Source organism: Octopus sinensis, linkage group LG1 (genome assembly GCF_006345805.1).
Source record: "Octopus sinensis linkage group LG1, ASM634580v1, whole genome shotgun sequence".
Classification (NCBI taxonomy): domain Eukaryota; kingdom Metazoa; phylum Mollusca; class Cephalopoda; order Octopoda; family Octopodidae; genus Octopus; species Octopus sinensis.
The window spans coordinates 113889449-113914236 of NC_042997.1; the positions used below are offsets into that span (position 1 = coordinate 113889449).

Here is a 24788-nt window from a genome sequence, read left to right on the forward strand (position 1 = left end):
CTGTGCTGACCAATGCCTTGTGAGTGAATTTGGTAGACAGAAACTGTGGACAAGCCTGTCATGTGTGTATGGCTGTGTGTATTTACACCCTATCATTGCTTGGTTTGTCTTCATCCCTGTAACTTGGTATTTGAACAAAAGAGTCTTATAGAAGTAGTGGAGTCAATTTGTTTCACTAAACCCTTCAAGGCAGTGCTCCAGTATGGCCTCAGTCCAATGACTAAAGCAAGTAAAAGATAACTGTCATTCCTCCAGATGCATTACATGTCCATACCATCACACTCTCTTCTCTTTTACACTGCATCCAGTTTACCAACCCAGTTTTTCACTCACCTCATTTGTGTGCCATCATTTACATTGTTTTATTCTTTTAACAAGCTTGCCCTGTGCCATCAAAAATGATGGCTAATTGTAGTATTTTATATATAAATTAGCTGCATAATAGTCACACATACAAACATTCATGAACTTCCTTTGTACATGCACACATACACACATATACTCACACAGCATTGAAACACTGATTTTTCTTTTTAGAATTTAATGTTCACCATCACACTTTCATTACACACACACACACACACACACACGCACAAACAGTCACATGACTCCCTTTTACGTACATACACACACAGAGTTGAAACGCTGTTTGATTTTTTTTCACCATACAACTTCCATCATCCCACTACCAAGTTTGCAAACCCCCTTTCCTTCCTTATTCATCTATCACCCCTTCCTTTCTCATTCATATGTTGTGATGGAGAAAGACACAAGAGTCTTATTATAGTAGATGGTTTCAGTTGTGGGACTGCAGCTATGCTTGAGCACCACCTTAATTAATTTTCTATCAGTTTTATCATCACTCTATGGCTGGAAGTTGTCTGTGATTGAATTCAATGTTTTTTTCTTAATATTTCAGTAGAGGTTCCTTTTATATTTCTGATTTCTTTAGATTGGCACTTAAACAAGTAAGAACAGGTAAAATGCTTAGTGGTATTTATGCTCTGAGTTCAAATTCCACTGAGGTCAACTTTGCCTTTCATTCTTTCAGGGTTGATGAAATAAATACCAGTTGAGTCCTGGGGTCGAAATAATCAACTAACCTCCTCCCCCAAAATTTCAGGCCTTGTGTCTGTAATAGAAACAATTATTATTATTTTCCTTCTTTGCACTATGATTTGTTTGTGTTTCAAGTGTCCCTTTCCCAAGTTAAAATTTTCTTTTAAAATGTCAGATATTTTTGGCATTCAGTTCTGTTGATGTCAAGAATTACATAATTGGATTGAAAAACACATGCCTTTCTGCATCTTTTCGCTTTGTCTTTACAACCCAATATATATCTTTACACATGTTGAGAAGGTGAATTTTCTTCTGGGACTATTTCCACAGTGGAAGGTCTAATCATGTCCAAATACACTTGAACATGTTAAATATGATTTTACATGAATAGTTTTCCTCAACACTGCTGCATGTCACATAATTTATTGAACTCTAGCTTGTCCAAGCTTTATGTACATCAACAAACTTAGCACATGCTACTTTAATTAATTTAATTCTCATTCAATGGAAATTGCAGCTGTGATACCAGTGCCGGTGACAAGTAAGCGAACCATCCGATCGTGGCCGTTGCCAGCCTCGCCCCGACTGCCTCCGTGCCGGTGGCACGTAAAAAGCACTATCTGTTCGTGGCCGTTTGGCAGCTCCGTCTGGCACCTGTGCAGGTGGCACGTAAAAAGCACCCACTACACTCACAGAGTGGTTGGTGTTAGGAAGGGCATCCAGCCATAGAAACACTGCCAGATCAGACTGGGCCTGATGCAGCCTTCTGGCTTCACAGACCCCAGTTGAACCGTCCAACCCATGCTAGCATGGAAAGCGGACGCTAAATGATGATGATGATGATGATGAAGAACATAGAAACACATGCAACCTACAATTCAATCACTTCATTCACAGCCCGAAATGTATCATCACACTTATTTAGGAGAATTTTCGGTAAGATCTGCTCGTCCCATCCCCCCAACCACCCTTAAAAAAATGGTTTTTTTCCACACAAACCCCCCTTTTCGGCTACAGGGAATACAAATCTGCAAAAAAATTGGCAAAAATCAGCTTTTTAAAATTTCACCCCGTCACCATTTCCTTCATTTTCCCCTTTTTTCAGAAATTTTTTTCCCAAAATATGTGGAAAAATACAAAGATTATGATTCTGAAAAAAATTTCTAAATAATTTTGTAAAATTTTTTTAAGAATTTTTTTTTCTAAATATGTGGAAAAATACGAACATTATGATTCTGACAAAGATTTCAAAACATTTCTGTACTTACGGTTAGGGTTACCTTAATTTAATTTGTCCTTAGTCGAAAGACACCTGTTGTAATATCCTTTATTTGTATTTGTGTAACATTCTCCGTTTTTTTCCTGTCCTTGTTTTCATATACATTTGCTGCTTCCTTCCAAGGAATCTAATGCTCTTAGCTTAGTTTTTCCTTGGGGCTGGCCAGATTGGAGCAATCTTGAGTATAACCAGCCGAAATTGCAAAGATAATCTGGAACTCAACTGAGGAAAAAAACTCTGAATGACCCGTACTTGTTTTCTTTGTATTGTCTATCTGGATGTTTTGCGTTCTTGTTCCATTTTGTATTTTTTTATATATAAAACGTATAGCAGTGTATGTACACTTTGGTCTCATATATATATATATATATATACATATATGTATGTATATATATATATGCATATCATATATATATGTGTGTGCAAAACAAATTTCCTTTTTCACTTGTAAAATTAAAGAGGATAGTACACCATCTATATATATATATATATATATAAAGCTGAAGTTGTCTGTGTATAGCAGGTTTGGTAGCCTTCAACTAACACTATCTCCTCCGAGACCCTGCGGCACAAGTTGACCAAAATTGAGAGTATGATAGAAGGTTTGCTCTTCTTTCTGTAGAAGAAAAAAAATCAAATTGGACCATGTTAACACCAAAAAGCTGCTTTTTTTCTATGAAAATCCCTATTTTTTACGATTTTTTGACTGCTGTGTCGCCATTTTTCGGTGTATTTCAACCAGAAAAATGTTCACTTAAAGAGAATAACAAGCTACATAATGCAAAACAAGCTACATAATGCAAAATTTTTACTTTTCAAAAATTCCAATTCTAAAGGGTTGAAACAAACCCAAGCAACACCGGGCGATACTGCTAGTATATATAAAGAGCTATTTGCTAATGCTACAGCTGCATTTGAGAATTTCATAAAAGGTCTTACTTTACAAATTTGTCAATGCTCCAATAATATCATGTAAATGAAATTCACACAGATATATTCATATTGATATTAATAATCCCTAATATCAATATGTCCTGATTTTGAGAATAGGTACACCATAATACATATATATACACACACGTATACTGTCAATTTACAGCTGGTGTTTTTACACACATCAGCAAAATATTTTTTAGCCAGCTGCTTTTTCAATTCACATGAACACGAACCTTTCATTGATGTCAACATTGTATGCCAACCAGTCAATATGTAACTTCTCTCCAGCCTCACAGATGATCAACGTTTAAATATCAACTCAGGGTAACCAAATTCTTACATATCATACAGTTTACTTACTCAAACACTCAAATAAATACATTCTCTTTTTGTTAATAGAGTTTACTTTTTAGCTCAAACAAACAAATATATTTTTTCCTTTTTTGTTACAAAACTATATCAGCAGCTTTGACTTTTTTTTTAACTTAACTACTATTCATTCAGTTTAATACCATTAGCATTAAGCATTTTTCTAGTTAGTAGAAACTATCTCTTATAATATGTTTAATGAGCTAAGGTAGGAAGCTGGCAGAAACATTAGCACGCCAGGCGAAATGCTTAATGGTATTTCATCTGTCTTCACATTCTGGTGAAGGCAACTTTGCCTTTCTTCCTTTGGTCAATAAATTAAGTATCAGCTGCATACTGGGGGTTGATCTAATTGACTGTCCCCTTCCCCCAAAATTTCAGGCCTTGTGCCTAGAGTAGAAAAGAATATTTTTAATGAGCAAACTGAGAATTCCATAGACTTCATTTCTTGATGCTATCTTCTGTTTTATATATATGTGTGTGTGTGTATATATATATATATATATATTATATATATATATATATATATAAAACCACCTAGTGGTTCTGCCATTTAAATATATATATATATATATATATATATATATTATATATATATATATATATATATGTATGTATATATATTTACATATGGTGCCAGTTGATAACAAAAAAGGCATCTAGCCATTGAAAATTTGCCTCAATATGCTCCCTCTGACTCATACAAGCATGGAAAAGTGGAGAATGTTAAAATGGTGATAATGATGATGTATATATAAATATGGCTGATGACTAGCATCACACTTGAAACTTAAGAGTACCAATGAATTTGAACTGTTTTGATTCATATATATCATCATCATCATCATCCTCATCATTTAACATCCGTTTTCCATGCTAGCATGGGTTAGACCAGGGTCTGGGAAGCCAGGAGGCTGCACCAGGCTCCAGTCTGATCTAGCAGTGTTTCTACAGCTAGATGCCCTTCCTAATGCCAAGCACTCTGGGAGTGTAGTGGGTGCTTTTAATGTGCACTAGCATAGGGGCCAGAGGAGGCTGGCAATGGTCACAATTGGTTGGTGCTTTTTACATGCCTATTTCTTTACTACCCACAAGGGGCTAAACATAGAGGGGACAAACAAGGACAGACAAATGGTGCTTTTTACATGCCATCGGCATGGAAGCCAGTCGAGGTGGCACTGGCATTGCCCATATTCGAATGGTGCTTTTTATGTGCCACCGGCACGGGTATCATAGCTACAATTTCCATTTGATTTATATTTTGATGTTGATGTACTCGACTCAATAGGTCTCCTCAAGCACAGCAGGTCACCCTACGATCCAAGTTTAGCACAGCTGGCTGTCCTGCAATCCAAGATACTTTGAATGGGTTGGGGCTGCTATGTGAAGCTGGTGCAGGATACAGCCATGGACTCACTTTATTTGTTGGGTCTTCGCAGTCATAGCATATCTCCAGAGGTCTCGGTCTTTCGTCATTGCCTCTGTGAGGCCCAACGTTCAAAGGTCATGTTTGACCACCTCATCCCATGTCTTCCTGTGTCTACCTCTACCCTGGATTCCTTCAACTGTTTGGGAGTGGCACTTCTTCACACATCTCTCCTCATCCATCCTCATCTCTCTCTTGCATGCCACCTCCGATGCTTCTTATGTCCAACATTTCTCTCAGAGTGCTTACACTCTGTTGTGTGTGCACACTGACATCACACATCCAGCAGATCATGCTAGCTTCATTTCTTTCGAGCCTACACATGTCCTCCACAGTCACAGCCCATGTTTCACTGCCATGAAGCATGTCAGTTCGCACACATGCATCATACAATCTATCTTTCACTCTGAGCGAGAGACCCTTTGTCACCAGTAAGAGTAGAAGCTTTCTAAACTTTGCCCATATATATATATATATACATATATATATATATATACACATTAATAATGAAAGGTACTACTTGAAGCACCGGCATGCTAAAAATAGCTGTCAAAACGACTCAAAACCACACTTTCTGTTATATATATATACATATATCTCTACATATTCCATTTTAGTACATATTTTTGATAAGGTTTTTCAAAAACCGAAACATGTAAAAGCAAAGTTAAAATGTACTTAATTTTAAGAAAGTAGCATTTTCGCTCGTTTTTCATAAATATATATATATACACACACACATAATCATCATTTAACGTTCATTGTCCATGCTGGCATGGGTTGGATGGTTTGACTGGGCTGGCACGCTGGAAAGCTGCACCAAGTTCCAGTCTAATTTGGCATGGTTTTCTACGACTGGATGCCTTTCCTTATGCCAACTACTCTCTCTCTCTCTCTCTCTCTATATATATATATATATATATACATATATATATATATATACACATTAATAATGAAAGGTACTACTTGAAGCACCGGCATGCTAAAAATAGCTGTCAAAACGACTCAAAACCACACTTTCTGTTATATATATATACATATATCTCTACATATTCCATTTTAGTACATATTTTTGATAAGGTTTTTCAAAAACCGAAACATGTAAAAGCAAAGTTAAAATGTACTTAATTTTAAGAAAGTAGCATTTTCGCTCGTTTTTCATAAATATATATATATACACACACACATAATCATCATTTAACGTTCATTGTCCATGCTGGCATGGGTTGGATGGTTTGACTGGGCTGGCACGCTGGAAAGCTGCACCAAGTTCCAGTCTAATTTGGCATGGTTTTCTACGACTGGATGCCTTTCCTTATGCCAACTACTCTCTCTCTCTCTCTCTCTCTATATATATATATATACATACACACACATATACATCTGTTACAGTGGAAGTGTTAATGAATCCTATTTCACTTATTTCTCTGCCAGCTGTTTACATTATATGAACAGTATTAAGTTTCAGCCAACATATTGATCCAAACACCTACTTCCAAGATGTTAAAGTGTTTTTGTGTTCTTTGCTTGTCAAGGCGACACTACGCATAATACATACATTATATACATAGAGGTTGGTGGAGGTGCAATGGCCTAGTGGTTAGGGTAGTGGACTCGTGGTTGTGAGATAATGATTTTGATTCCCAGACCAAGCATTGTGAGTGTTTATTGAGTGAAAACACCTAAAGCTCCATGAGGCTCTGGCAGGGGTTGTGGTGAACCCTGCTGTAGTCTTTCACCACAGCTTTCTCTCACTGTTTCTTCCGGTTTCTGTTGTACCTGTATTTCAAAGGGCCAGCCTTGTCACACTCTGTGTTACACTGAATCTCCCTGAGAACTATGTTAAGGGTACACATGTCTGTGGAGTGCTCATCCACTTACACATTAATTTCTCGAGCAGGCTGTTCCGTTGGTCGGATCAACTGGAACCCTTGTTGTCGTAACCGACAGAGTGCCACTGCATACAGTTTGAACCAAAAGTCACAAATGAATTTCAATATAAAATCATCTTCAATGAGTGTGACTCCAAATTTTTCCTCATTAAAATTTTGACTTTTGGTCCAACTTGTACACATGTAACAGCTTTTGATGGTGGTGTCACCAAATGTAATGGTTAATGGAGCTTTATATTGGGAAGCCAAGTGTAACATAGTTAGATGGAGTCACCTAATATAATGGAGTCTTTACCTGAATGTAATGGGTTGTTTATGTTGCAATCAAAGACGGTGATGTTGGGTTGGACTTCAAGGAATAAGGACAGTGGTTGAAGTTGTAGATAACATTTTATTTACCGTTACTTAATATGTATAGCCACATCATGATGGGCAGGCCTGTATAATGTACTGGCACTTGTGGCGGTGGCACAGGAAAAAATATTCGGGCGAGGTTGTTGCCAATGCTGCTGGACTGGCCAATACCACCTGACTGGCCCTCATGCTGGTGGCACGTAAAAGCACTCACTACACTCTAGGAGTGGTTGGCGTTAGGAAGGGCATCCAGCTGTAGAAAATCTGCCAGATCAAAATTGAAGACTGGTGCAGCCATCTGGTTCAGCAGCCCTCAGTCAAATCATTCAACCCATGCTAGCATGGAAAGCAGACATTAAATGATGATGATGATGATCAGCTCATTTTGAAAAGTAAACAAAAACATTATTTAAATGAAATTGTGAGTAACTGAAACAAATATATGCTAAAAGTAGGTTAAGAGTCATTATTATTTCTCTTTTATTATGTAAAAGTAATTGCTAATTGCCAACTCATTTTGAGAAGTAAAGAAATTTTTTAAGTTTACAGAAAAGAAATTTTATGAATGGAGTAGCAAGCAAAAGAAATGCTGAAAATTAGGTCATTAAACATCATTATTTAAATTTCTGTTTTAATTTCTTTTTTATTGAAACATGTCTTATTTTACCTTAAGCAAAACAAAGATAAAAAACACAGCCATGAGAAATTCTGGGCAGCAAGTTAAAATCTTTTATGAAAAAGAAAAAAGAAGTAAAGCTTATGAAGATACTTATACTCCATCAAACCAAGTAAAATCAAAGTCATGGCAGATACTGGTGTCACAAATGGCACCCATGTCAGTGGCATGTAAAAGTACCCATTACACCCTCAGAGTGGTTGGCATGAAACCATGCCAAATCAGACTGGAGTCTGGTGCAGCCTTCCAGCCCTGGTCAACAGATGCTAAAGAATGATGATATAAGACTATATGAAATATATATTTTACTATCTTGTTTCAGTCTTTGGACTGTGACTATTCTTGGGCATGGCCTTGAAAGGTTTAGTAAAACAAATTGATTCCAGTACTTATTTTCAACCCCGGTTCTTACTCTACTAGTCTCTTCTGCCAAACTGCTAAGTTATATTAATATAAACATACTAACAATCATTGTGAAGCAATGGTAGGGTACAAATACAAACACACTCATTATGATCTCTGTACCTTGAGGGCATGCCCTGGCAATTGCCACCATTTATCTCTCTTCCTTACTCTGCCATCCCATCTATGCTCTGATCCTTGTGAGTATACCCTGGCACTTCATCTCTCACATCCAATTTTGCTATTTCCCTCTGGTCGAGTATCTACTGTAGCACACCCATTTCTGCCCTCATTCTTGATCACTCTCTCCTCTTGCTTTGTAACCAAATATCTCCTTTACACCAGCACAACTGTTTGTCCTCTTTATTGTACCTATCTCTCTGGTTAGAGAATGATGTACCACGATACCTATATCTGCCTCTCTGATCTTTCATCATCTGACACAAGATAACTTCCTTCAATGCCCCCTCCCCTCTCAGAATTCCTTGTCTTACAGGCTACTGGTGTTGCTGCAGGGTCAACAAGTAAAAAGCAGCCAGTCCACACCTAAGTGGTTGGCATTTGGAAAGGCATCCAGCTGTAACACCCATGCCAAAACTGACCTCGCCTGTGCTGGTGCCATATAAAAAGAACTCAGGCCACTCTGCAAAATGGCTGGTGGTAGGAAGGGCATCCAGCCATAAAAACTCTGCCAAAACAAGGCTTAAAAAAAAAAAAAAAAAAAAAGACTTGCGAAAGGTGCTGCGTTGCAATTGAACTCAAAACCACGTAGTTGTAAAGCGTGCTTCTTAACCACACAGCCATGCTTACGCCTATGCAGAGAAAAAATTTACATCTGTAAACCACAAACCCACTAAACAAAAACAAAAAAGAGAAATTGAGATAAAATATATAAAAAAAATAGGTGAAGATCGTTTTAAGAGAAAATCTGGGCTTAAAAACGGGGATGAATATCAAATAATCTCCTAAGTAGACTGACCGTAGAACGGCGACGGAAAAGCAAATTCTTCCGCAGTCGCCAAACGAAATTAATACCCGATATTCTACGTTAAGTGAAGACCAAACCACCGAATAACAAATTTCGGTTTCTGGTTTTAAACATTTCACATCGTATCGATGTAAACAAGATGTATTGCAATAAGATTTTTATAGGTATGAGCGAAAGCTATTAAAATCAACTTGTTTAGCCCAAGGTCAGTTCCAATAGACATGCCCATTCTAAAAGACAAGATGCCATGTGGTGAGAGAATTTAGTTACAATTAACCGGCAAGACGAGTGACAGTATGAAGAGTCTCTTCCATGGAAACGTATGAAGAGTCTCTTCCATGGAAACCAAAATCAGCAAGGAGTCGGCGAATTTATTGCATTTGGTTGCGAACCGAGTTCTAATCCCGCTTAATTCAACTTTGCCTTTAAGGGGACTTAATCGATATAAATAATTGAAGTCCCTCCTCGAACCTGTTAACCCTATTTGACTAAGCAGTATATAAGGGTTAATTTTTTTTCCCCACTCAAAATGTTATTTTAATTACCAATAGAGAGTAATTCAAATGAAAATATACCGGTATATTCAAATATGTCGACGTGTGATTACAGTAAGTTTCAACTTAGTAAATCTACTGTAAAAAGGTTAGAGTATAATAAAGACATTCATAAAATGAAGTTTTATAGTTATTCAATAATCGTGCTTGGCAATATGGACATACGTGAGGGATATAGAATGAAGCCGGGAATGAAAATTTAAAAAAAGTCCATCAATCCCTTACTAAAATAACTAAATCTAAATATCAATTTAAGTTAATTTGGGGTTAAATAATATTTAACGCAAATAGTATATTTCAAAGCATTTCTTCAAAAGAAAAACTAAACGTTTTGTCCATTTTCAATGTCCGCCACCTTCTTACTATCCGCCATGCTTAATCTTAAGCCTCATGTAATTACACAACGTCGGCTGACAATAACAAAATATCTTGTATTTACCACTGCAATATATTCATTTAGAACAAAATTTGCTGGAAACGTATTTAAATAAATAAAACGAAATATAACTTATTGTTTACACATAAACTAAGCCATCACCGGCTGATAACAGATAATAGAGTTGCAAATAACCGGTTGAATACGAGTTGTAAATTATAACCGGGTGAAAATAGCTTAATATGTCGAAATGTCAATAAACAACTAGCTTATTTAAAATCTTTCCCACGCACTTTCCTTTATAATAAAATCCTCTGAACTACAATGTGAAAAATTTGCATTTCTATTGCATTTAGCTATATATACATATATAATATATACGCACGTGCATATATATATATATATTTGTGCATACACACCTGTACAATATTCCCCCCTCCCCCATATATATATATACGCACGTGCATATATATATATGTGTGTGTGCATACACACCTGTATAATATTCCCCCCTCCCCCATATATATATATATATATACGCACATATATTTGTGTGCATACACACACCTGTATATTATCCATCCCCGGTACGGTGTCCGTTATTACTCATTCGAAAACATTTATCCGTACCATTTCATTAAAAAAAAAAAAAAAAAAAAAAAAAAGGATACTTCATTATCAATTTCAAGTTTAACTATACTATTTACATATTTCTTCGATCCGACATTGACTAAAATTAATATTGCTCTAATTTAAATTATGAAGTCCGTTTTAAATTAAATTATGAAGTCCGTTTTAAAGAAGGTGGACTCAAGGTAAAATGTATTTCATTGTTACGAATTCCACAATTTGCTAATTAAAATCAGATTCTTTCGAACATTTTCACAACATTCCGTATAGAGAAGACGAATCCAAGAGAAAAATAAAGATACAAGCATTTTATTTCAGATATTAAAACGATATTTTTCAATCCCATTTATATAAAACTGATGATCAATACGTATGTCAGGTCTTGTGAAGCTAATAAACCACTTAAAAGTTATTACGAAGAAAAGCGCGATCTTAACCAGAATCGACTTTCTGTAACCCAGAGCACATTGTGTTGGTGCAATTATCAACATTAATTAACAAATCATATAGTAAATTGAATATGGAAACTTTTAAAAATATAACTGAACATAACAAACGGTCTTAGGATTGTCAATGTTCAGTTTAGGCTGAAGTTAACAGGTGAAGTTGACAATTTTGACAGGAAAATCGTCTTAGAAATGTTTACAATGGAGTTTTAAATTTCCATATACACAAAGTACCAAAGATAATACAGCACGAAAATAGTTTAGGCTTTTATGTGTTTGCACAAGAGATTTAATGGAGGAAGCATTTCTCTTGGATCATGTAATGAAACCCATCTGGAAAAGGGTGCTTATAGACAAAGCCAGCCATAAACACTTGATAAATTATCAAGAAAATACACCAGCCATAACCACTTCTGATAAATAAAATACAGAGTATTTGAAATTAAAGAACCATACAAATGCCATATGCAAGAGATCATGGAATTTTGTGTGTAACAAACCCATCTGGAATGGGAGCTTATAGACAAAACCAGACATAACCACCACTTCTAATAGAGTATTTGAAATTGAAAAACATATGCCATATGCATGTGATCATGGATTTTTGTGTTCTGACAGAATCAACACTGGTGCCAAACATGATGGGTTATCAGAAGTAACTTCAGTGAAATCAGCAATATCAAAAGTGAACCATTCAGCATTCAGATTACTGTCAAAAGGAAATGCTTAACATTTGTTTTGAACTTTTGAATTAATCATGCATTAGCTTTGAGATCTTGATGTGATTGTTTATTTTAGAATGACACTGTAGGGTAGGTGTGAGAAGCCAGATCTTGTTGGTGTAAATGCTACAGGGTGAAACTGATTAAAGTGGAATGCCTGATTGATGTCAAAGTGCTATTGGTGCAGAATCAAAAATTGTGCTGTGTTCAAATGACAATTTCAATACTCAAAAACATGAAAGATGTAAAACAACAATTTGAATTTTTTTTTACAAATTATTTTTTTTAATATTTATTTTTTTTTCTACAGACATGATCTTTATCTGGCTGACACACTGTTCATTCATTCATCTGGACTGCTGCAGTTTTAATTTTAATTATGTCCTTCACTGTGTCTGATACAGACCAGTAATAACAGAGGAAATAAAAACAAATTAGTGGAATTGTGATTGAGATATTCAATGTGTAGCCAGACAAAAGGTCAAAATAAGTACATAAACAAAACAAAAGAAAACAAAACAAAAAATGTGTACATGAAAGACAACAACAAATGGAAATTATTTAAATATATACAAGTCTCAATCACATAAGTCTCGGAGATGAAAAAACAAGCAGCAGTAGAATCCTCCCATACCCATTCTGAGACGAGAAGATCAAGTCTTGAATGTAAATATAAAAAGCATTCAGACAATGATGGAATTTCTGAATTCAAGACAATTTGTTAAATGTTCCTTGTAAGTCCTAAAACATTTCTTTTTTATAATTCATCCTTGTCTTCTGTGTCTCCCCCTTTAGGAGGTTCTGAACCCTGTCCTTGATATTTAGCCCTAATTGGTTGAACAATATCTTCTAATTCCTTTCTTTTGGCTTTGAATTCATCTGATTCAGCATTTTGATTGGCTTCTAACCATTTAATTGTATCTTCAACAGCTTTTTCCATAGTTTCTTTGTCTTCTGGACTAAGTGAGCTACCAAACTTGTCGCCAAGCTGGTTTTTCAAAGAATAAGCAAGACCTTCCAATTCATTCCTGGACTCAACCCGTTCTTTGGTCTTTTTGTCTTCATCAGCATATTTCTCAGCATCAGCAACCATGTTCTCAATTTCTTCAGGTGTAAGTCTGTTTTGATCATTCTGGATGACAATGTTATTTTTGTTACCAGTTCCTTTATCTTCAGCTGTGACTTTTAGGATACCATTAACGTCGATTTCAAAGGTTACTTCAATCTGAGGGACACCACGTGGAGCAGAGGGGATGCCAGTTAAATCAAATTTTCCTAATAAGTGGTTGTCTTTGGTCATGGGACGTTCACCTTCAAAAACTTGAATGGTTACAGTTGGTTGATTATCAGAAGCAGTAGAGAAAATTTGAGATTTCTTGGTAGGTATAACAGTATTACGAAGGATAAGTTTGGTCATGACTCCTCCAACAGTTTCAATACCCATAGTTAAGGGGTTAACATCCAACAAGACAAGGTCACCAGTATCTTCTTCACCACTCAAGACTCCAGCTTGGACAGCAGCACCATATGCGACAGCTTCATCAGGGTTGATACCACGGTTAGGTTCCTGTATAAGGGAAATATTAAAAAAAAATTACTAAGTTCCCGTATAAAGGGAAGTAAATATATAAATATATTTAAAAACTTACATTACTAATACAATTATAATCATTAATCTCCAACTCCCAGCAAATATTAAGTACTTGCCAAAGGTAAATGTATAAATTAATATACCTGAATATTAGTTTAGACAAATGCTAACTTGTATTTTGGGTGCTTCTTAGTCAAAGAAATAGTTAAGTAATGGTTAATATTTCACTTGCTGTAACATATATGTACTTCTGACATAGGGATGCAAACTCAACAGCATTCTTTTTCCCTAACAAACAGCATTCTTTTTCCCTAACAGATTGTATTATTAAAAGCATCACAAAAATCTCAAACTTACTTTGCCATTAAAGAAATCTTTGACCAAATGTTGGATTTTAGGAATTCTAGTAGAACCACCGACAAGCACAATTTCATCAATGTCTTTCTTGCCAAGACTCGAATCCTCCAAAACTTTTTGTACTGGTTTCATTGTAGAGCGGAATAAATCCTAAACGAGACAGTTAAACATCAAATACATGTAAATGTATGCACAGTTTGCTTTAATACAACTTAAAATACTAATAAAATAAAAAAAGAAAAAAATCAAAATCAATGACAACTTACAATATTCAAATCCTCAAATTTAGCCCGAGTTATAGATTCAGAAAAGTCTTCTCCATCAAAAAGAGCTTCAATTTCGAGTCTGGCTTGATGCTGAGTGGACAACAGACGTTTAGCCTTTTCAACCTCACGTCTAAGTTTCTGAACTGCACGGTTATCTTTACGGAGATCCTTGCCCTTCTTTTTCTTATATAGTTTGATGAAATGTTCCATAACTCTCTGATCAAAATCTTCACCACCTGAAACATAAAAACAGTTTTAAAAATTAAGAACTGGAAACCAGAAACATACTAGCGAAAATGTTGCAGTGATTATTAAAGACAATGATTGAATGTTCATGAATTTAATGGTCAAGGATCTTTAAGACTTACCAAGATGGGTGTCACCATTGGTAGCCATTACTTCAAATACACCATTATCAATAGTTAAAAGTGAGACATCGAAAGTACCACCACCAAGATCAAAAACAAGAATATTCTTCTCTCCTTCTCTCTTATCAAGACCATATGCAATTGCAGCAGCAGTTCTAGAGAAAAAACAAAGAAAGCCAAATATTTAAAAAGAATTATAAAAATAAATAGAGTCCAAAATATTCAAAAGGTCAACAGATTTGATACTTACGGTTCATTAATGATTCTCATTACATTGAGGCCTGCAATTGTTCCAGCATCTTTGGTAGCTTGTCTCTGGGCATCATTGAAATAAGCAGGTACAGTAACCACAGCATTTTTAATTTCTTTACCCAAGTAAGCTTCAGCAATTTCCCTCATCTTACCAAGAACCATGGCAGAAATTTCTTCTGGAGCAAAAGTTTTCATTTCACCACTAACTTTGGCTTGGACATGGGGTTTGTTGTTCTTGTTGATAACTTTAAAAGGGTAGAATTTGATATCATGCTGCACAGATTTATCGTCCCAAGTACGACCAATTAATCTCTTGACATCAAAGATTGTGTTTTCTGGGTTGCTGGTCAACTGATTTTTGGCTGCATCTCCGATAAGACGTTCACCCTCACCGGTGAAAGCCACATATGATGGAGTAATACGATTTCCCTGATCATTTGCAATTATTTCCACACGTCCATTCTTGAAAACGCCGACACTGAAATAGCAATGCACAACAGTTAAGTACAGTCACCACACCAAAATTAAAACCAATATACACAAAATGTTAAATATGTGGTGCTAAGCCAAGCTTACCAAGAGTAAGTTGTTCCCAAGTCGATACCAATCACCGTACCCACAGACTCTTTCTTCTTGCTGTCGTCTTCCTTCTTGGTGGCAGCTATTACTGATGTAGTTATGGTAACTACAACCAGTAGTACGGGTAATATACTTTTCATGTTCTGTATAAAATAGAATTGAAACACGGAACATCAGTTAAAAGTAAACGCCCCATTAAAAAAGAATCTTTGAACATTGCAAGTTAACGGAACTGAAATAGGCAACAAATTTGAAGTAAATTAACTGATCTCTTTAAGCTAAAATCATCGTTAGTGGTAAGTGGCTCTGAAGTGTCAAACACCAAAACCGTTTGCGACATATTTTTTAAAGGAGAAAAAAAAAAACCTCGAGAATTTTTATATATTGTCATTAGATTGGTTTAGCAGAACTTTCGATTCTAGCGAGGGAATTTATTTGGTTAAAATAAAAGGTTTTTTTTTTTTTTACCGTTATATCAACGTGGCAATTTCTGATTGAAAAAGTGTCGAAACCGAAATTAACCAATTAAAAGGTCCTGCGATCGAATTTCATGAGAAATATCGAAGCATTTGACTAAAATTCCAAGCCTTGAAAGCGTAGAGAATTTCAAAACCGAAAAATAAAGTTGCCGAATTGTACCCTTTAAAAAAATTAAATGTGGGCACACTGTACCATGAAGGTATTTAAAAGTAGAGCAGCATCAGCACTATGTCTATTATGATTTTATATGACAAAGGTGGGGAAATATTTGAAAAACCATTACAAATAGGTTTTATATATTTTATAAATATATGTTAAAAAACAAAAACTTAACAGAATAAGGCGATTGAATGAGTTCTGTAGATATAAAGTTGGGAAGTATTTTAATTGTAACCTACTTAAGTAGTTTACTTAAAATCCCATATTTGTGCCAATAACCTTAATGCATTTTCGGTTTCAGTAAAGTTAGAAAGACTATCTAAGAGGCAGACAAGATATGAATTAATTACAATTTTATAAAAATTATTTCCAAATGCCAAACATTACAAAATCGAAAGTTTGACAGAAGGCCGTAGAGAAAAAGAAGAGACCGGTATCGACATAGCATCACCAAAGACCTCGTTGATCATTAAATGTCGAGAATATTTGGGCTTTTTTCCCCATTTTTGAAGATTATAACATAGAACGAAAAGTAACAATTTTGACATCATAATAATCGCAACAAATCATTATACTTACAGATCTTTGTGCTCAGACTGGAATATATTTCTTTAAAATCTTTCTGATGAATGAATACGAGAAATAACTCCGAACAGTGACAATAAATCCGGTGGCTTCTAAGCTCTGTATATTATTATTACTTATTGTATTTTTTTCGTAAATAAAGAATTATATTTCAAGCAGAAAATCGTTGAAATTTTCATAAAACACTGACAAATTCGCTCAGAATGGTTTCTAGTGTTGACTTTACTGTGTGAGAGAAACAAGAATGATTGAGTCTAGAAGCGTCTAGCTTTATGAAGATTCACATTAGATGTCGTGTTGAATTGTGATTGGTCCATTCTAAGATTCTTGGCGTCTTCCCATTGGTTGATTGTTCCATTTCGTGTTTGCTCCACTGAGCTACACGTATCTTCCCGTTTTTCGTCACCAATTGGAATTCCCTTCATTGATGACAATCAGCAAACTGTGTTCAATAAGAAAATCATATCGAACTCATAATTAAGCAGTTATTATAAATTGATGTAAATAACTGTTGATGATCGAAATTAGGAAATATGTTACGTCAGTTTAGGTTTACCTTAATGCTACGTAGCCAATTGCAATGAGTCATGGTAATTGATACTTTGGATGGGATAAAAATAGGGGAAAAAAACGTAAAACTTTTTTTGTTTAGTTAATTGTTTTGATAAATGTCATTCATTAAAGAAAAGCGTTGAAACATATGATCACAGTCTTGCGACGAAATGTCAAATTGCTTTACTGGTAAGAAAATTGACTGGAAAAGTATTTTTTGAATCCAGCTTGATCGATATGATACCAATAGAAATTATTGGAAAGGAAAAACAAATATTCCTGGCGAAGATCATTCATTTGTTTCATTTTGAAAAGAATAAATTTAAAAGAAAAAAAACAAAAAACTTGTAAATAGAAGAGGAAATGATCTCGTTAACACGAAAAGAAACTACCGAAAGTTAACCATATTTCTTGAAACTTTCATACTTTGAAGAAGAATAGAGATCACGTTCTCCCTAACTATCATTTGTTCAATAACGAATGTTAATTCTTAAATAAGAATAGAGGTAAGTAAAGATATTTGCTGTCAACGTTCTTGTTTATTTTCCAAAACGACCTCGTGGTTAAGAAGTTGATTTCGCAATCACGTAATTGCGAGTTCGATCCAATAGCATCTTAATCAAATGTCATGTACCACAACAAATTAATTCATATGTTAGCGAAATTTGGCAGATGGAAACAGAGGGGGAGCGCATCGAATAAAACTTTTTCATCTTCCTGGGTTCAAATGTATCCGGTTTAACGCCACTCTATTGCAAACATTTGAACCGGGTTTCTTATTCTGAGGATGTCATAGGTCGGGATTTTTTCCTCTCCACATTAACATCGACGGCTCCAGAAAAAATACAGGCAACATTTTTCCCCCACCTTTTCCTCCGAGTAATATAGTAAACACGAACTTATCGTTTTCTTTTCATTCAATTTTCGTGACAAAACTTTATGGTATAAAACCAGTTTGGTGCCCCACCCTTGACTGGTTCCTTGCAATTCTTCAGAATGCATATTTGTAAATAAAATTTAGCAGAGATACATCTTCAAGGACTAAGATTACGATTATATTGATAAAAGTTAGAAAAACAATTTTATTTTTATTTTGGAAGAATTTCGGATATATTTTCCTCGCATCCTTCCTTATCATCAATTACCGCAACTTTGGCATTTTTTGCGGCATCACGTAATCAACTTTCTCGAAAGTGTGTTTCTGTAAAATATCATTTAAATAAATACATTTTGAAAAGAATATTGAAGTAACAAAAGTCGAGAGAAATGATACGAAACTGAAATTTCCTTGTTAAATTTTCTTTCTGAGAGTTATGAGGAAATCGAGCTGAGTGGGGTACTAAACTGTGGATATACGAACTTTAGCATACTAGGCGCTTCTGATATTTATTTACAGACTATGATTAGAGGCCTTGTGTAGCTCACAACTTTTATATTCTCTATAAATCGACAAAATTTTTGTTAGAAAAGAGAACAGAATGTTACTTTCATCTTCGAACTGTCCATGTGGATGCCGGCATACAAAATAATTTCATGTGTGGCTACGCATACATGCATACAAATACATACAAACATCATTACATATATATATATATAACACGTACATGTGTGCGTGTGTATGACTGTGTATATATATTAAGTATATATATATATATAATATATATATATATATATATATATAATATATATATATATATATTATATATATATATATATATATATATATTATATATATATATAGATCTTATACACACATACACGTATGGTCCAACCAATGCCTTCATGCGGAACAGACGTTAAATGATCGTGTGTATGTATGTATAACCAGCTGAAATTGCAAAGATAATCTGGAACTCGACTGAGGAAAGAAAACTCCGAATGACCCGTCCTTGTTTTCCTTGTATCGTCTGTCTGGATGTTTTGTTGTCCCTTTTTTTGTATCACCTAACTGTCTGGATGTTTTGCGTTCTTGTCCCATTTTTGTATTTTTTATATATAAATATATACATGTATTAATGTATATGTATACATGTATATTCTTTGATTTGTTTCGGTCATTTGACTGCGGCCATGCTGGAGCACCACCTTTAGTCGAACAAATCGACCCCAGGATTTATTCTTTGTAAGCCTAGTACTTATTCTATCGGACACTTTTGCCGAACCGTTAAGTTACGGGGACGTAAACACACCAACATCGGTTGTCAAGCGATGATGGGAGGACAAACACATATATATATACGACGGGCTTCTCTCAGTTTCCGTCTGCCAAATCCACTCTCAAGGACTGGACCCGGAACCTTGTGGTTGGTAAGCAAGCTACTTACCACACAGCCATACCCCGGCTCCTATATGTATATATATATTTATGTGTATATGTATACACATATATATATTTATACATACATGTATAAATGTATGCGTGTATATATGTATGTAGATATTTTTTTTTTACTTGTTTCAGTTACGAGACTGTGGCCATTCTGAGCCCCAGTACTTACTTTTTTAAGTCTGGTGCTTATTCTATCGGTTCCCTGTTTTGCGGGGATGTAAACAAACCAACACCAGTTGTGGGGAACAAACACAAAGACACACCCACATATGCACACACACACACACACACACACATCGTCAGTAGTTCATAGATCTGAAAAAGAAGCCCACTCTAAAATATTAGAGCAGTATTATATATATATCATCATCATCATCTGTTCTCCAAGCTGGTATGGGTTGGATGGATTAACTGAGGTCTGCAGAGCCTTGTGGCTGCACCAGGTCTGATCTGGTAATGTTTCTACAGCTGGATGTCCCCTGAGAGTGTAGTGGGTGCTTTTTATGTGCCTCCGGCACATTTTCTAGGATGTTTGTTGTGATGACCAGTCAGAAGGTGATCATTGGTTTCACACCTATAGTTGAAAACACTTGCTGAAGAACCATGCAGTGGGACCAAACCAGGAACCATATGGTGAGGAAGCAAGCTTCTTTATTTCATTAAATTTGCCACAAGGGCAGCACACAGAGAGAAGCTTGAGGGCTAGACAGAGACATTAATGGGATGAATGATGATGATATAAGGATGATAAGGATAGGAGAAGACGAAAAGCGCCCGCCGACTTTCGCTTCTCTAACACATTGTTCTTTTTTTCTTTTTTTTTTTAAAACAATGAGGCAATAAACCTCTTACACAGTTCAAAATTAAAAATAAAACACAAACGAGGTAATAATCCTCTCACTTTTTACATTTTTAGTCTCTTTTTGAGGTAATACACCTCTTCAATTTTTCCGCCCGGCCAGGCTCCTCGCTTCATCGAAGCACCTGGTCCGTTCCGAACTTAAAGGTTTCAACATAATTCTGAAGGAGTCCTTCTGGAAGGAGTTCGTTATCCTGCACAGATCGTTCTCCCATATGACCTCTGCAGCCACCTGCGAAGGCCACTCAGGGTCCTCCGTGTAGGACAGAAGCCCCTCCCACCGGCACTTTCTCTCAATTTTTTTGATTTCATTTTGCAAGGTTCCTCCCTTGTGGAAGAGGACCAAAAATTCCTCCTCCAGCAGCACACCCGCCAAAGGAGAATTGGGACACGCTGGCAGCGTGTCACAACCCGCCGGCAATGTCCCGTTTTTCTTTTTTCTTTTCTTTTTCCCTTGAGCTACGGGAGGGTGGTGTTCCCTTGCTGTGTCCAGCAGGTCCTCCTTTTCTCCCGCAGTTCTCGGGTTCCTCGGTGGGCAGCCATTGTTGCCCACCTTTCGCTTTCGTTTTTTCGAGGAGGTTTCTACCTCCTCGACATCCTCCTCCTTCTCTCCCTCCATTGAGGAAGCAGGGAGTGGTTCCTCTGTTAACTGCTGCAGGATCTTATTTTGGTCCTTGGGGCAGTTTTTCTTGATGTGGCTGGTCCCCAGGCACAGGTGACACTTGGCGGGGCGTCCCTCAAGCATCACCGGATACCTAGACCCGGCCATCCTCAAAAAATCTGGGAAAACCAGACTTTCGGCTGATTGGGTGCATAGGGTCAACACAGCTTTTGACCCCTCCCAATCAGCCACAGGCAAAATTTTTACGTTGAGCAGCTTGGTACTGCTGTCACCCAGACCCCGGCGGATAGAGTTCTCTATCCACTCATGCTCAACTCTGGGTAGCAAGCCGCAGACCCAAGCCCTTGTTAACTTCTTTCCACAATAACTGGGAAGAAACATTATTTCCTTCCCCTCGAGGGGCCGGCTTGCAAATTCGCAAGCTTTTTTGGGGGAGTCAAATAGCAACCAGACCATTGCAAATTTGACTCCCCGTGAAATAAATTTAATAGCTGGCATGTATTCTGCCAGCTCTTTCAAAATTGTGGCTTTCGGGAAGACGGTTATGGTATCGAGTGACTTTGAATAAGTCCTCAACACCACCGTCTTCCTTTCGAGCTCTTTTAGCCATGATTTGGGAGGTGTTAATTCCCACACTAATATTTCCTTTGCCATTTTTTTTTTAAATAAAAAGTTCAAATACAGTTCGACAATACGTTTTCAAATAAAGGAAGATACATAAAAAAAGACAGAAGACACAACAGAAGGGAAGAAAAAATAAAATAACAGTTCAAATAAAGTTCTTTTTTTTTAAATAAATGATAGCTGTGAAAAGAGAGTTCAAATCCAGGCAAAGAAATAAATTTTCGGCTGAAAGGTACTCCTGGCCAATCCTTTTAATCCACGTGGGCACAAAAATTTTCAAATACAATTTCTCACAATTATGTGAGACAACACACACGTCTCCACTGCAAGGCAGACAAAAAGCTCCGAATCCAGTAAGGACTCCCTGCCTGTTCAAAAAAATAAAACCAACAGGCAACAAATCCTACTGGACTCACAAAGCAAAAAGTCTTACCTTACAGTAGAGCGTCTTTCAGTTCAACTTTTGCCAGCTGCATACCAGCGTGACGACTTCAACAGGTACGTGAAGAACACTGTTTTTGTTCTTTTTTCTTTTTAGGACGGAGCTCAAAGCTACACGTCTTCACAGTTCAGCCGGAAGCAAGCTTCTTACCACACAGCTATGCTTATACACATGTTTGCATATGTATGTATATATATATATATATATATATATATATATATATATATATATATACACACTCACATACACATATCATCATCCTCATCACTTAGCATTTGTTGTCCAAGCTAGCATGGTTGGACAGTTTGACCAGGGCCGATAAGCTGAGGGGTTGCACCAGACTCCAGTCTGATTTGGCATGGTTTCTATGACTGGGTGCCCTTCCTAATGCCAACCACTCCGAGATATATGTACGTGTGTGTGTGTAATATATATACAAACACACACACGTACATATATACAATACATACATTTGTATCACCTGTCTTGAGCAGACTGTTGGATACTGTTATACACCACTGGTCACAATGCAGTTCCAATTCTTTCTTGATTGTAACCTTCTTTTCCATCTTGGCCCAAATCATTTTCCCTTCATCATGAAGGCCTCCTGGCTTACCTTTTCTGATCTCTTGGAAACAACTCAGCAATTGCATATATCCACTTGTTGATCAACCTTGTGACATGTTCAGCACAGTAAAACTTGTGTGTATATATCCTCATCTTATCACCCTCCTCTGGCCCCTGTGCCAGTGGCACGTAAAAAGCACCCACTACAGTGGTTGGCGTTAGGAAGGGCATCCAGCTGTAGAAACACTGCCAGATCAGACTGGAGCCTGATGCAGCCTCCTGGCTTCCCAGACTCCGGTTGAACCATCCAACCCATGCTAGTATGGAAAACGGACGTTAAATGATGATGATGATGATTATCATCATCATCATTTAACATCCATTTTCCATGCTGGATATGTTTGATAGTTTGACTCCTGTTATGGTAAGCTCGGGAACCACGTAGGGCTCCATTCTCTGTTTGGCATGGCTGGTTGCCCTTCTTAATGCCAACTACTTTTTACAGAGTGTACTGGGTGCTTTTTATGTGGCACCAGGATTGGTATAAGTTCTGGTGTGGGGAAAAGGTCTTCTTGCATACAGCAAGTCAGTAGGTATTTCAGTCCGTTGTCATCTCCTTCCTAAGGCTCATTTCAGTGTGTTGAGACTAGTGTTCAGTACTTCGTCCTATGTCTTCCTGGGTCTACCTCTTTCATAAGTTCCATCCCCTTTTAGTGATTGACACTTCTGTGTACAACTGTCTGCATTCATATGCATTACATGAACACGTCAACACAGTCCTCTCTCTTGCACACTGCATATAATTCCTCTTATGCCTAACTTTTCTCTCAATACACTAGCGCTCTGCCATATACACTGACATTGCACATCCAGCAGAGAATACTAGCTTCATTCCTCTCTAGTGTGTGCATGTCTTCTGTATTCAGGATCCACATCTCACAACCGTCTAGCATTGCTATTCATATCTATGCATCATACAATCTTCCTTTTACTTGGAGAGACCTTTCATTGCTAAGACAGGTGTCCTTTTCTTATTCTAGCAATTACACTTTCCATGCAGTCTATCCCACAGTTAATTAAGTCCTCTAGGTAGCAGAAATTATCCACTGCCTCTAAAGAACCTCTGGGGCATTCGAGAAAATCAATTTCTCCAGTATCTGTAGCTTTTATGGATCCTGTATATTTTCCACATACAAATACTAATAAATATATTTATTTATTTATTTCCATCCTATTTGTTAAAGGAGGCACAAGCACTTTTACACACACATATACACCATGACAGAACTTCCACCTACCAAATCTTCACATAGCTTTGGTCAGCCTGAGGCTATTGTAGAAGGTCCTTGCTCTATGTGCCATGCAGTATATATGTATATATATATATATATACATATATATATATAATCAGCAGAAGTTACAGTTTTTCACAGAACATAGGACCGGATATTGCTCGATGCTGGTGTTTGTAGATAGGGTTCAGCAATTAAGGAGTGAAGAATAGGTTTGGCGATACAAACAGGAAGACAGAACTCAAGACATGAGGATAAACATATATTTATTATTATTATTAATGAAAAAATATATTTACTCATGTTTTGAGTTCTATTTTCCTGTTCATATCACCAACCCTATATCATCACCATTTAATGTCTGTTTTCCATGCTGGCATGGGTTGGATACTTTGACAGGAGTTGGCAAGACCAGGGCCCACACTGGATTAGATAGTCTGTTTTTGACTTAGTTTCTATGGTTGGATGCCCTTCCTAATGCCAACGACTCCAAGAGTGTAGTGGGTGCTTTTTACATGCCACTGGCACAGGTGCCATTGACCTGACACTGGCATCGGCCATAACTACAGTCTCACTTGGCTTGATAGGTGAACACAAGCATGGTATATTGCCAAGGGTCTTGGTCACCTGCCCTCCATGAGGCCCAATACTCAAACAGTGCATGGGTGCCAGTCAGATGGCATTGGCATTGGCCACCACTACAATTTCACTCAGTTCAACAGGTTTTCACAAACACAGCATATCACCCCATGATT

At 36.7% G+C, this 24788-nt stretch overlaps 1 protein-coding gene and 1 long non-coding RNA gene across 2 annotated transcripts; both read right to left on the bottom strand.

Moving 5' to 3' along the window:
* Positions 1-6417: 6417 nt before the first annotated feature.
* On the bottom strand, positions 6418-19987 carry LOC118763957. The gene is made up of 3 exons (XR_004999726.1): positions 19923-19987; positions 10457-10461; positions 6418-6452 (listed from the first exon to the last, which is right to left on the bottom strand). It is a non-coding gene; the product is annotated as an uncharacterized LOC118763957 (long non-coding RNA).
* On the bottom strand, positions 12372-17012 carry LOC115218624 (endoplasmic reticulum chaperone BiP). Its single transcript, XM_029788535.2, has 7 exons — positions 16741-17012; positions 15520-15665; positions 14942-15421; positions 14692-14846; positions 14324-14559; positions 14058-14207; positions 12372-13676 (listed from the first exon to the last, which is right to left on the bottom strand). The coding sequence occupies exons 2-7, from the start codon at positions 15660-15662 to the stop codon at positions 12867-12869; spliced, it is 1974 nt and encodes a 657-aa protein (XP_029644395.1). The 5' UTR covers positions 15663-15665; positions 16741-17012; the 3' UTR covers positions 12372-12866.
* Positions 19988-24788: the final 4801 nt, after the last annotated feature.